The 13,671-nt window shown below is 56.2% G+C and overlaps 1 protein-coding gene across 13 annotated transcripts in view; it reads left to right on the top strand.

Moving 5' to 3' along the window:
* The window catches only part of HSPG2 (heparan sulfate proteoglycan 2), a 98,522-nt gene that overhangs the window by 51,544 nt on the left and 33,307 nt on the right, over positions 1 to 13,671 (top strand). For 5 of the 13 annotated variants that reach the window (XM_073233372.1, XM_073233371.1, XM_073233373.1 and 2 more), the window contains 16 exons: positions 857 to 997; positions 1,092 to 1,268; positions 1,426 to 1,605; positions 1,698 to 1,816; positions 2,450 to 2,561; positions 2,736 to 2,849; positions 2,933 to 3,060; positions 3,430 to 3,516; positions 4,029 to 4,078; positions 4,403 to 4,497; positions 4,812 to 4,952; positions 5,340 to 5,531; positions 10,588 to 10,680; positions 11,007 to 11,087; positions 11,316 to 11,546; positions 13,187 to 13,300. In XM_073233372.1, the coding sequence (XP_073089473.1) occupies positions 857 to 997; positions 1,092 to 1,268; positions 1,426 to 1,605; positions 1,698 to 1,816; positions 2,450 to 2,561; positions 2,736 to 2,849; positions 2,933 to 3,060; positions 3,430 to 3,516; positions 4,029 to 4,078; positions 4,403 to 4,497; positions 4,812 to 4,952; positions 5,340 to 5,531; positions 10,588 to 10,680; positions 11,007 to 11,087; positions 11,316 to 11,546; positions 13,187 to 13,300 (2,055 nt within the window). Of the gene's footprint in view, positions 1 to 835; positions 998 to 1,091; positions 1,269 to 1,425; positions 1,606 to 1,697; positions 1,817 to 2,449; positions 2,562 to 2,735; positions 2,850 to 2,932; positions 3,061 to 3,429; positions 3,517 to 4,028; positions 4,079 to 4,402; positions 4,498 to 4,811; positions 4,953 to 5,339; positions 5,532 to 6,664; positions 6,704 to 7,097; positions 7,200 to 7,782; positions 7,981 to 8,484; positions 8,569 to 10,587; positions 10,681 to 11,006; positions 11,088 to 11,315; positions 11,547 to 13,186; positions 13,301 to 13,671 lie in introns of all 13 variants that reach the window. The other 8 variants (XM_073233367.1, XM_073233362.1, XM_073233363.1 and 5 more) reach the window with 5 other exon arrangements.

Here is a 13,671-nt window from a genome sequence, read left to right as displayed (position 1 = left end):
ATGCACACCCTCCCTACCCAACCTCGGCCATCTTGGGCCCTGGCACACAGCTGTGGGAGGAAGGAAGGAGGTTCCATTCTCTCCTTGGCTCCTTGGCTGGTGGGTGGGGGCCTAGCTGGATGCTGATGGGCCTGGCTGGCTAGTCTTCCCCACCGTGAGTGGCGGCCTGGTATTGGGAAGGAGCCCTGCCAGGGAGTCAGGCGACCTGGGTTCAAGTCCCGCATCCTCTGCCAGTCATTCTTTGTGTAACCATTGAATCTGTGTTGTAACTTCGCTTGTACGCCACTTGAATTCTCATGCGGACACAGTGAGGTCAGCATCAGCATCCCCAAGCTGCAGATGAGGTCGTGGAGGCTCGGGGGCATGGGAAATCATGTACCTTAGGAGTGGGAGGATCCAATGTCCCTGGGCAGATTTTGGGGCCAAGTGCTCCTCATCTGCAATCCCAGAGTGGCTTAGCCAGCTGAGTGACGTGGAGCCTCAGTCTCCTCGGGTAAAGCACGGAGATACCACATACCTCTCCAGGTACCAGAGAGTTACGTGAGGTGGTGGGTGAACAGAAACTAGCACGATGCATGAAACACTGCATATATAGGAGAAGTAACTATTGTAACCAAGTTGCTATATTTCAAATCTAAATTTCTTTGTGAGCCCTTTAGCAACCAAAGTGAAAAGGGTAAAATGATGGGTTGCATCAGCTCCCATTAAGAATTAGCCCCATTATTGTTCCCTGTGCTCTTCCTGTGGCTCTCCCTGGCCATGGGCATCGCCCTCTAGAATGTGGGCAGATTAGGCTGGAAGCTCCAGGCAGCCCCTGCTGTGGGCCATCCTGCAGCTCCCAGCTCTGTGCCCGCAGAACAACGTGGTAGGGCGCCTGTGCAATGAGTGTGTCGCCGGCTCTTTCCACCTGAGTGCCCGCAACCCCGACGGCTGCCTCAAGTGCTTCTGCATGGGTGTCAGTCGCCAGTGTACCAGCTCCTCCTGGAGCCGCGCCCAGGTACCTGCTTGAGGCGGGAACACGGCCCTGAGCTGGGGGACCATGTGCTGGTCCCAGGCCGCCGCCTCATCCTGGCCTTGTCACCCACTCCCAGGTGCTTGGGGCCTCCGAGGAGCCCACTCAGTTCAGCCTGACCAACGCCGCAGGCACCCACACCACCAGCCAGGGCATCTCCTCGCCCACGCCCGGGGAACTGGTCTTCTCCGCCTTCCACAGCCTTCTGCCTGGAGCCTACTTCTGGAGCCTCCCTTCACGCTTCCGAGGGGACAAGGTAGGCGGGGGGTGGGAAGAGAAAGGGCATGGCACAGGCAAAGGTTTGGAAACAGAAGTGTCCTGGTGCCTTTGGAGAGGACGTGGAAGAGGTGGGGGCAGTGGCAGGGCCCGCCTACGGGCACCTCAGCTGAGCACCCATCCACCCTGTATCCCAGGTGACCTCCTATGGAGGAGAGCTGCGCTTCACGGTGACGCAGCGGCCCCAGCCTGGCTCCACGCCCCTGCACGGGCAGCCATTGGTGGTCCTGCAGGGCAATGGCATCGTCTTGGAACATCGCACCTCCCAGGAGCCTAGCCCCAGCCAACCCAGCACCTTCACCGTGCCCTTCCGGGAGGTGAGCAAGACCCTCAGGAGCTTCCTCTCCCCCAGGGGTGTCAGCATCCCAGGAAGTCAGCAGTTGCAGCACATGCATCCTTTCCTTGGCAGCAAGCATGGCAGCGGCCTGACGGGCAGCCGGCCACTCGGGAGCATCTGCTGATGGCACTGGCGGACATCGACACCATCCTGATCCAGGCGTCCTACACCCAGCAGCCAGCCGAGAGCAGGTATCTGGGGCAGGGCAGGACGACGGAGGGGCTTGGGTTGGCAGGCAGCAGGGTGGGACGCAGTACAGCCAGACGCCGGCCCTACCACTTACAGCCTTTGTGGCCCCATCTGCAAAATGGAGATTATAACAGTGCCTCCATCACAGGACTTGTCTTAGGTTCCCTAGAAGCAAAGCCTAAGATGGGGACTGTGGTGCACACGGCTTACAAAGGAGAACCTGAGTTGGGAGGAGGCATGCAGGAAGGGTAAATGGCCGGAAGGCAAGGAAGCAGTTTTAGGTAAAGACTAGCCTCAGCTCCACGCCCCAGGGAGCTCTGCAGAGTCATCCTTCTTTGAGGCAAAGGCGCTTTTGTACCCTAGGTCATTCTGTCATTGGTCCCCCTGGGGGAGTGGGGTGATGTGACCTCTCTGGGTAAGGAAGGTTCATGCTCTGGAGAAAGTTGCTGGTATAAGCCATTCACCATAGCCCTCTCAACAACTGGCAGGGCAGATGCCCAGCCCGGGAGCTGGATGGGACCCCAGAGCATTACGACAGGGCTGTTGGGAGGATTAATGAAACAATCGTGTCTAGGACTCCAGGGATGCCTGGCACAGAATGAGTGCTCATTCATGCTGGGTCTTGGCTCTCCCAGGGTGTCTGGCATCAGCATGGATGTGGCTGTGCCTGAGGACACTGGCCAGGACCCTGCACTGGAAGTGGAACACTGTACCTGCCCACCTGGGTACCGTGGCCCATCCTGCCAGGTGAGCCCTGGGCCCAGCGTACCTCTCCAGCCAGCCCCCTGCATGGTGCTCCCTGGCTCCTCCGTTAGCTCTCCCCTCCTCCCCAGGCCCACCCCAGCCCTGCCACCCAGTGGTCCCTGCCCAGAATGGGCCCTGCCAAGGAAGACCCTCCCACTGCCACCTTCCTGCCCCCAGGACTGTGACACAGGCTACACACGCATGCCCAGTGGCCTCTACTTGGGCACCTGCGAACGCTGCAGCTGCCATGGCCATACAGAGGCCTGTGAACCCGAAACAGGTGCCTGCCAGGTAAGTCCCACCCTCCTTCCTTCCTAACCCAGGGATCTGTGGCCTCCAGGTGCCCAGCCTCAACTCACACTCTGCCCCTCCAGGGCTGCCATCACCACACAGAGGGCCCTCGGTGCGAGCAATGTCAGCCGGGATACTACGGGGACGCCCAGAGGGGGACACCTCAGGACTGCCAGCCATGCCCATGCTATGGAGCCCCTACCACTGGCCAGTGCGTCCAGTCCCTTCCTGTACCTGCCCTTTCCTGAAATGTCCATTGCCCCCTCCCAGGCCCTTCTCAGAGGCAGTGGTTAAATCCTGGCCTTACCGCTTCCTCAGTGTGTCACTTTGTATAAGATACACTTCCCTCTGGGCCTCAACTTCCCCATCTGTGAGGTGGGGATAATGATATACCCCACCTTGGCCCATCTTGTGAGAAGTGAATGAGAGGATGATACATCTGAACTCTCAGCACAGTGCCTGGCGCGTAGCTGGCACTCAGAGCACGTTAGTTCACTTGCCTGCCCTTCCTTGCCCTTCTCTCCTGGTCCTAAGGGAAGAGCTGACCTTCTAATAGGAAATTTGCCCCCCACATTCCCAGGGCCCTCCACACTTGCTTTCTGGACACAGATGGCCGTGCCACCTGTGATGCCTGCTCCCCAGGCCACAGCGGGCGTCACTGTGAGAGGTGAGATGGGTGGTGGTCAGGGTGGGAGTGTGCAGAAGGGGCTTCCCCTGGGCTCAGGCTGGGCCCAACTCCCCTGCCCAGGAGGGGCCAGAAGCCACCCACTCTCACACAGGCCTCCAGAAGACAATCAACTCCCCTCCCTGAGAACCCAGCTCTTTAGCTTGGCATTCAAGGCCCTCAGAGATCTGGGCTTGCACTTCGTCATCCCCAGCCCCTGACATCCCCTGCCCCCACCAAACCAGGGTCTTCTCAGAAAAGCCCTCATTCTCGCTGAAGGTCCTGAGTTTGAGGCTGATGATGCTTGCTCACTGGCTGTATGGCCTAAGGCAGGTTCCTGCTCTTCTCCCGTCTCCCCATCTGTGAAATGGATGCGTTATGTTGATTCGTTCCTTCCAGCACTGTGAGGTCACTGAGTCCAACACAGGAGCCCCCAGCAAGCCCTGAGCTCACAGCAGCCTCTCCAGGAGTCTGTGATTCTGCCTTCCCTTCACCCACTGCTTTCTCTCATGTAGGTGTGCCCCAGGTTACTACGGCAACCCCAGCCAGGGCCAGCCATGCCGAAGTGAGTAGTTGGGGAGGGCTCTGGGGTCCGGCTACCCAATCTCTCCCAGGGGAGGACCTAGTACAGACCCTTTGTTCCCCGTCCTTCGAGAACTTTGGGGCAGGTGACTTTACCTTTCTGAGTCTCAGTTTCTTTATCTGTAAAATGAGAATAGAAAAAGGCCCACCCACCCCAGAGGGCTTCTGTGAATGTGTATAATGCCTGCACGTGGTAGGTGTTCAGACATAAACGCTCTCTCTCTCTGTAGTGAGTTAGGTACCCAGAGGGTGGTGGAAATGGGTGTGCTTGGAGGCGGGTTCCAGCTGTGGCTTCCCTCCACCTCAGGAGACGGCCAGTTGCCAGAGCCGATCGGCTGTGGCTGCGACCCCCAGGGCAGCGTCAGCAGCCAATGTGACACAGCTGGTCAATGTCAGTGCAAGGTTAGTCCAAACCCCCTGCCTTCGGCAAGGCTCTGGACCACAGCCACAGTTGTTGCCAGGCCTTCCCTCTCACCATACCCTTGGGGCTAACCCTCTGCCCCACTTCCCTTCCCCAGAGATCCCATCTCTGCTCCACAGCTTGGAGACTGGTGGGAAATCAGGCAGCATCTGACGGGAGCTGGGGACCTAGGCATAGGGGTAGCAGGGGCTCCTCAGAACTGCCGGAAGTGGCCGGGAAGGCTGGCTTCAAAGGTTGCTGAGGTGCAAGAGACCCACTGAGCTCCCCGCACCCACCCTTCCCTCCATCCTCACAGGCCCAGGTAGAAGGCCTCACTTGCAGCAACTGCCGGCCCCACCACTTCCACCTGAGCGCCAACAACCCCGAAGGCTGCCTGCCCTGCTTCTGCATGGGTATCACCCAGCAGTGCGCCAGCTCCTCCTACACCCGCCACCTGGTAAGAGCCTGTACACTGACCCAGCCCCGGGGCCTGGGGCCTGCCTCGGCCTGGGGCATCGCTGGGGCAGGTCAGAAGCCTGGCCAAGCAGGGTCACCACTGCCTACGAGGACAACTATCTCCCCGTCCCATTATTGCCCATGTAAGCACAGATCCCAGCCACCCTCACTCCTACCCTAATACCCTCCCCGTGCCCCCAGTGTTGCTTATGTCAGCACTGAGCCAAACCCTCCTTCCCCCAAATGTCCCCATCCCCCCATTATTTATGTCCTAGCCCTGATCTCAGCAACCCCCTTTTACCAACCTTAATGCCCTCCCATGTCCCTGCCCCACCAAGGTACCAGCCCTAGTGCCCTGGCTGACACCCCGTCCTCCTTCTATTACCAGATATCCACCCACTTTGCCCCTGGGGACTTCCAAGGCTTTGCCCTGGTGAACCCACAGCGGAACAGCCGTCTGACAGGAGGCTTCACCATGGAACCCGTGCCCCAGGGGGCCCAGCTCTCTTTTGGCAACTTTGCCCACCTTGGCCATGAGTCCTTCTACTGGCAGCTGCCGGAAACTTACCAAGGAGACAAGGTGTGATGCTCGGTGGGGGCTGCAGGCCCTCCCCAGTCACCAGCTCTGAGCCAGGCCCCTGCCAAGCCCTGGGGCCACCGGGGCCTCAGACACATGTTGACCTCAGAGCACTCCGGGCCAACAGGAAGGTGTTGACCACATCATGGTTATGTGTATGCCTTTGGGGTCAGATAGGCCTTGGTGTAAACCCAGCTCTGCCACTTACCGCTGGCTGCCTTTCAATAAACCTCAGCTCCAGGGTGGCTGGAAGTATTAGAGATCATGCCTGCCATGGAATAAGTGCTTACCTATTAATGATTATTAGCTTTCATGCAGCTAGTCAACAAACAGGTCCCAGGGCAAGACCCTGGACACACAAGGACATATGCAAGGTAGTTTGAATTTCATTCGTTTGCTCACTCAAAATCCTCTCATCTCTGCTGTTGCCTCTGTGCTTGGGGTGTTGGACATAGTAATAGTTCTTATCATAGGTCAAGTTCATCAAGCTCTTACCCTGTGCTCAGTGCTGTTCCAAGCACTTGTACATGTCATAAATCACAACTGCCTGGGCAGGGTCCTCCTACAGCCCTGATGCATGAGTGAGGACTCTAAGGCTAGAGAGCTCAGGTAAGCCTGAGCTCCCACAGCCAGGTGGCACCGGGGGGATTCAAACCAGGTCAGAGGCCATCCTTCAATACCACATGTGCCAGCGGTGAATGTTTCTTTGCTACTCAGAGTCACAGTCTAGTGGAAGGTGTTACAGGCACAGGGTTTTAGGGGCAGACTTCAGGGCAGCCTGCCCAGATGTGTTCCTTGAGTAGTCAAGGCCACCCAGTAACACCCAGGAAAAGCAGTTCTTGGTACAGGAGAACCCTGCTGGCTGAGACCTGTGCTTTAGTAAATGGGTGCCCATGCCCTGGGTCCCAGGGAGGCCAGGGACACTTAGGAGGGGTGGTTCTCAGGCTGCTCCGTCTCTGTTTCTTGGACAGAACCAAGTAGCCTAGTCTTCTCCCAGGTCTGACTGCCTTCTAGTTCCTCCTCCCTTCTCGAGTTCCTCCTCTTCTGGCCTCCCTGTCTGCCTCCCTCCTGCCTTATCCTGTGGCTCTCAGACCTCTCTCTGACTCCTTTTCCTGGCATTTCCCTGCACCCGACAGCAGGAGGCCTATTTTACACGGATGCGCCGGGCTCACCAGGTAGGCCCATGATCTGAGTGGTGTGAAGCTGTGACATGGCATGGTGTGTTCTTGGAAGCCCCAGCCCAGTGCCCAAAGCACTGTGGGTCTGCATGAACCCAGGTGGCACCCGATGGCGCCACAGTCAAGGCGCTATTGTGCCCAAGCCTTGGATACCAGGAGTTAGAGCCAGGAGGGGTATGTGCCTCCAACCTCATGTTAACCCTGTGTGCATATGTCCTCCCAGTGGCCTGGAATTAACCCCGTGTGCCACTTATACTGCGGAGTTTGCATCTCTCTCCCCATTCAGTGTGAGCCTTTCTGGCCACCATATCCATGGGGAGAAAACACTCCTCAGGGCTCCAGCTCTGGGGCCCTGGGTGGTCTGAGCTGGCCTGTGCCCTCCACCCATCAGAACCGCACGTCCCTCTCAGAGGAGCAGTTGCGGGCAGCTGTGACAGCTAGAAGGATCCTGGGGCCCCCAGAGAGCAGGAGCCGGGCACAGCGGCTATCACAGGTAACCCAGGGCCTGGCCGGGATAGGCTGTGTCTGGGGCCCTGGGAAGGAGGCCTGAGAGTATAATCCAAGCAGGAGCCTTGAGCCGAGGCCCTGGCCTTCTTGAGCCATTTCCCCCCCATGCCAGGCTAGGCCCCGGCTTGATGTCCAGTCCACTCCAGTGTTGCCTTTGGGAGGCATTCCAGAGCTGTGGATGGCTTGGGCCGGCACCATGGGCACTCATGGAGCATAAGGCCCAAAGAGCAGCCTCCCTTACCACATATGCCTGTGGGCTTCCCTCCAGCCTCTCTAGCCTGAGCTGGACAGAGCTGTCTGCCCCTTTCTTCCCAGGGGTCACCTCCTATATGGGCTTCTTCCCATAGTCAGCTGGGCCCACCCCAGGATAGCCTCAGCAGGCTCATGAAGAAGGTAGCAAGAGGGCAGTGGAGACAAGGGTCAGAGCATCAGGCATTGGCACTTGTGAGCAGATAGCCTGGAAGCAGGTGGCTGGCTGAGCCTGGCATGGCCTGGTTGATGGCAAAGCCTCATGGGGTCCTTTCTGTCCTTCTCTGTTCCTTTCCTGTCCTCCCCCTCCTGGTCCCCAGGTGGATGAGGCCCAGAGGCGGATAGATGCTGAGATCTGGCAGCTGCTCTCCAGCTTTGCTGCCCACTCCCACCCCCCTCCGCAGGGGCTGTTGCCCCGCAGCCAGCCTGCAGCCGCTCTGACGGCAGACCCACATGCCTCCTCCTCCTCCCCCGTCTCCTCCCCCTCTGCTTCTCTGTCTTCCTCTGCACACTCCCAGGTATGTGTCAAGCTACTCGCCAAGGGACCCCCACTCATGTTTTCTAGACTTCAGTTGTTTCTGAACCAACTTCACAAATTCTGCCGTTACTGCACACTTCCTGAACTGTTATTTACTTTACCTTTTTCTTTAAGTCAGTCATACGCCAGCTCAGTTATCCTAGTGATACATTTTTAAATGCACATTAAAATAGCCACTGAATTTTAAAATGTTTTCTGGTGTGCCATGTGAGTCATTGTGGGGCCTGCAAAAGGCATGCACCAGATGTGAGGAGACCCCAACCCAAAGCATGCCCAGCAAGAGTCGTTGGGGGGCCCAGGTCCATGCAAGGGGGACAGGTTGTCCAAGGGCCAGGACCTGAGCTGTGGGGGTGGTACTTCCATCCGTCTGCCCTCCTGGGTACCCCTCAGGGTCTGGGTCTGCCCCATCAGGACCACTCTGCTCTCTGGCCCCCAGCCTGCTCCCTCCCTCTACTCTCACTCACCGCCTGTCCTTCTGTCCTAGTTCTCTCTCTCCTATGAAGGCTTCTCTCTGCTTCCCGAAAGCCTCTATTATTGGCAGCTGCCCCCAGCCTTCCTGGGGAACAAGGTAACAAGGAGTTGGGGGTGGGCAATGGGTGTCATTGAATCCTAAAATATCAGAGGGTCCTTTGTCAAAGCCCTTTGTGACCCATATGAGTAGACCAAGGCCCAGAGAGGGAAAGGGGCTTGCCTGGGGTCCCATGTTCAGGTCAAAGCAGGGCTGAGATTAAACCCAGCTTAGCTCTTACCCTCCACAGGCCACAGGTCCCTGGCAGAGGAGCTTTTACCTGGGAGATAAGACATCCCTTCTTTGGGCTCCTTCTACCCTCTCTCTAGGTCACTGACCTTGCTCTTAGCACTGTATTCATTCATTCATCCATTGATTCATTCAAGAAGCAGTCATTAAGTATTTACTGTGTGTTGTATTGTGTAGAGGCAGAACTCACTGTTAGTCTGACCATCATTCCTATCATCACTGGCATCATCATCCTTATTATTAACATTGGCATTAGTGTTAGCACTGGCTTTGCCTCCATCCTGTTCCGAAACAACAGAGAGTGCCTCTTTAGAGTATATACAATGTGCAAGAAAATAATACTCAGAGAAGCAGGCAAGTCTAGGCCAGGGGGAAATGAGGATAGGAAAGATGTGCTGAAGCCAAGGGTGGAACTGGGTGTAATTAGGTGTTGGCCAGCCTCGAGGCTGTAAGCTCAGCAGGCACCGTGCTGAGTTCAGTATTTTACACTGTGTTAATCCCATACTACCCTTCAAGGTAGATACTGTTTTTACTTCCATTTCCACATGAAGAAAGTAGGTCTCAGAGAGGTTAAGTGACTTGTCCAAGGCTGTCCAGCCAATAAAGCTAGATTTGAACTCTGGTCTTAGATTGCAGAGTCTTCCCATTAGCCACCCTGTTGTACACCACTGCCTCTTGGCCCTAGAGAGGGCAATGAACTTGCTAGTATCCAAAGCAAATAGGAAGCCAGTTTCATGGTTATCTGGTTGTGCCCCTAAATTCCTTACCTCACCCTGAGCTTGTGGAGGTCATCCTCAGGGCGCGTGTAGCACAGGGCTTGGTGTAGTCAGTAGGTGTTTAATAAATGCTCACCAACTGAATGAACACACAAATGAACAAATGGGCTGACCCAGGGTGATATTTATCTGAACATCTGCCCTGGTGGCAAAGGAAAGTTGTGAAGCCCTGTGAGGCCGAGCTGTGGCCTCGGATGCCCATGTGAAACCCCCCATGGCAAACAGAAGGGCTCTTCCAGTTGTGAGCAATAGGAAACCCAGGTCCAGTTGGCATGGCTACAACAGAGTCCCCAAGGATAGCTGCTGTCAGGCATGGCTGGATCCAGGGGCTCACTAGGACTTTATCTCAGTTGGTGTCATTCTCCAGCTTCCAGTCTGACTAGTAAAGGGTCTTTCTCTGTTCCAGTAGAAAGAACAGAAATGCCAGGTCCACGCTTTCATCCTTGGTGGAGTGGAGAGGGAGACGGGTGGGTTGGGCAGATTGGCCACACCTGGCTCATGTCTCCAGTAAAGAGGAGTAGGTGGGCCCCTCAGACCACATGGCCTGCATGTAGGACATAGTTTCCTTTCAAGGAAACCAGGGCAGCTGTTTGCATTAGGGGGGATTCTGAGCAAACAGGACCCACCTGCCTGGGATGTGAGGCCTCTGAGGGGCCACCTTCAACCCCACCCCCATGGCTGAGAACTTTTGAACCTTCTGCAACCTTCCCACCATAGTCACTGTCATTACCCCTTGCTTTATGGGAAGTTCCTTCAAGTGGAAAGGGAATCGGAGCTTGCTTGCTGGATTGTCAGGCAGTGGGAAATGGGGAACCCCGTAACACAGAAAAGAGGCTGGCTGCTCAGGTCACCTCCACCAGGTCTGAGACTTTGAAGGAGCCGAGAGGTGTCCTGTCTCCTTGGCAACTACAGGCCATGCACACCAGCTTCCGGTTGGGTAGAGGGGACAGCACAGGTATGAAATGTCCTCAAGAGGCTCTGCCCCCTCTCCTGGAGGGTCACCCACACCCCAGAGGAAGGCAGAGTCAGGCTGTGACCACAGGACTCTTTGCAGGTTGCGGCTTATGGTGGGAAGCTGCGATATACCCTCTCCTACACGGCAGGGGCACAGAGCAGCCCACTCTCCGACCCTGATGTCCAGATCACGGTGCGTGGAGGGTGCCATGCCAGGCAGCAGAAGGGGGAGGTGGAAGTTAGGGGACGCCTTCAGTGTTTGCAGTACTTTAGTCCAGTGCTCAGCTGACGTGGCGTGTGCCTAGGGGGTTAGGCCCATGCCTCCACTCTGCCATCTGATTGGGCACTACCCAGGCAGAGGCTCAGCTGCTGGGAGAAGGACGTAGTGGGCATATACCTGATTCCTTTAGGCACATGGGCTTGGGAGATTGGCAGTATGGGAGGGTGGGACTGGTGGGGGACCCCACTGTCCCCAAGAGCCCCTCAGTGCCCCTTCCAATCCCTCTGGTATCTCCCCAGGGCAACAACATCATGCTAGTGGCCTCCCAGCCGGTGCTTCAGGGCCCTGAGAGGAGGAGCTACCAGATTGTTTTCCGAGAGGTGAGCTGTACCTGGCCACCACGTCCGACCCTCTCCAACCCTCCACCCTGCTTTGGAGCCTGGCTTTGACACTGCGTACCCCTGCCTCTCACTTCCCTGTGCTCACCTCACATCCTTGGCCAGTGCCTGGAAGCAGGAGCTGGGGGCGGGGGGAAAAGGGGGCTGCTGCAGGAGCAGCACATGAGGCCCAGCACCTCTCACTGCGTTGGCTGTTGTTCCCACACCCAGGAATTCTGGCGCCGACCTGATGGGCAGCCGGCTACACGTGAGCACCTCCTGATGGCACTGGCTGACCTGGATGAGCTCTTGGTCCGGGCCACGTTCTCCTCGATGCCACTGGCAGCCAGCATCAGTGCGGTCAGCCTGGAGGTTGCCCAGCCAGGGCCCTCAGAGGGGCCACGGGCCCTTGAGGTGGAGGAATGCCGCTGCCCCCCAGGCTATGTCGGCTTGTCCTGCCAGGTGAGTGTGGCTGGCCCAGACCCCTCTGTCCCAGCACAGCTGTGTCAACAGCTGGTCAACTGGCATTTCCATGGCCTGGGATTGCTGTCATAATTTTAAGGTATCCCGCAGTATCTTATTTATTTTTTGCAATGACCCTGAGAGATGTGTGATTATCCACTTTTAACAGATTTTAAAAAAACAGACAGTGAAAGGTGGGTGACTTACCCAAGGGCACACAGCTACACTCTCCAGAGGTTCAGACCCAGCTTGTGCTCTCGGGGCATCCACCTGACAATACAGAGACACAAATTTCTCTGGCCCAAAGCAGAGTGTGGAAATGCCTTAGGGAAGTGAACTACATGGAGCAAGCTTTGATTATAGGCAAGAGGGCAGAAGAAGCAGAAGCTCAAAAGGAAGTAGCCTGCGATGAAAATGGTCAGCCCTGAGAAGCTGCAGCAGGACGCTTTTTCTTCCTCAGGCCTGGAACAAGGCTGTGTGGTGGGGAATGGCAGGCTGCCGAGGCAGTGCTTCCAGCAGAGCCAGACCCCAGGAAAGTTTCTCTGTCGCTGGTGACTGAGATGGATGGGGCAAGGGGAGAGACAGGGAGTCCATTTGGAGGGAAGCGCAGTAGGGGTGGAACAGAGGACTGTCAGTGGCAGAGAATCCAGAAGCATCTGCAGGGTTCAGCTGGAGGCCGTGAACTCTGTGAGGGCAGGGCCTGAGAGGACTGTTTACCACCTAATCCCCAGGCCCACAGCAGGCTGCCAGTGACATTTGATGAGTGATTGTGGAACTGAAGAAGGAGGAATCCCTGGCACAGCCGAGACAGGGCTGCAATGCCAGGTGGGCGGCAGGAGGGTCAAGTATGGAGCAGCCAGCCCCCAGCCTCAGAAACTCCCAGCAGGAAGCCCGCATCTCTGCAGTTTTATATCCGTGCACCTTTGCTGTGGCCACAAGAACTTTCAAATCCAAATATAAGAATTTAACAGCCCTTGGTTATCAAATGTAACACATTTTGAAAGAGGACCCCTGGGGGAAACTGCATCCTACGTGCACACTTTTTGCAGTGAAGGAAAACAGATTTACAAACATCCCTTTGAAATGGTCAGAGAAGGGGGACCTGGAGAGATTTCAAAGAAGGGGTAGTGAATAGAAATTCATTGTCTCCAGAACCCATGATTCCTCACTTAGAATGTGTGATACATCCTTGGTTGTATGCGTGCTGCCTCCTTCACTTAGGGAATGCAGCCACGGTTGTAGATTTTCATGAGTTTGTTCCAAATTAAGATCCCTCAACCTCTCTTTTTCCAACTAGGGATTAAGTTTTTCAATAAAGACTCTGCCAGAAGAATTTTCAGGAACAAAGCCCTGGGGGTGAGGAAGGGTTCTCCATTTAGGAAGAACTATTATTTCAGTAAATTCCAAGTGGCTGCAGGAGACTCTACCCCAGCTCTGGAGTGTCGAGAAAGCAAAGATGAAGACAGGGAGGAAGGCTCCTGAGGGAGGCTGCTAGCGAGGAGGGCTGGACATGGGATCACCCCTCCAGAGCCTCCAGGGGTCTAGGTGCTGGAGCAGGGATGGAGGGAGTGGGTTCTGGGTCTGCTGGCTCCAGATGGGACTGAATTGGAGATGGAGAACAACCCTCCCCCCCCTGGCAGGACTGTGCCCCCGGCTACACGCGCACTGGGAGTGGGCTCTACCTTGGCCACTGTGAGCTGTGTGAATGCAACGGCCACTCAGACCTGTGCCACCCAGAGACTGGAGCCTGCTCGGTAAGATGCATGCAGGCCTGGATGGTATACCATCCAGGCTGGCTGTGAGATGGGGAGGGGTGGGCTTGGTAAGGTGGGCTTATGTCCAGGGCAAGGCTGTGGGGCACAGCCTCTGGGATAAAGCTCCTGGACCAGCAGGTCTGGTCACTGAGGGGCTGCAGGCATGGTGGGGTGGCCAGAGCTATGGAATAACAGAATAACTGAAAACTTCAGTTACTGCTGTTTTTTTTTATCACCAAAGTGACACGTTCTCTATAGAAAAATCAAACTACAGAGATAACCCAAAAAGAAAGTAAAAATTCCCCGTAATCCTATCACCTGGAAGCCATCACTGTCAACATTAGAGTATGGGGCTCCTTTGCTCTTTTTCT

This window comes from Manis javanica, chromosome 4 (genome assembly GCF_040802235.1).
Source record: "Manis javanica isolate MJ-LG chromosome 4, MJ_LKY, whole genome shotgun sequence".
NCBI classification, from domain to species: Eukaryota; Metazoa; Chordata; class Mammalia; order Pholidota; family Manidae; genus Manis; species Manis javanica.
The sequence above is the reverse complement of the archived record's forward strand: the minus strand, read 5'-3'. Positions and strand labels throughout refer to the sequence as shown.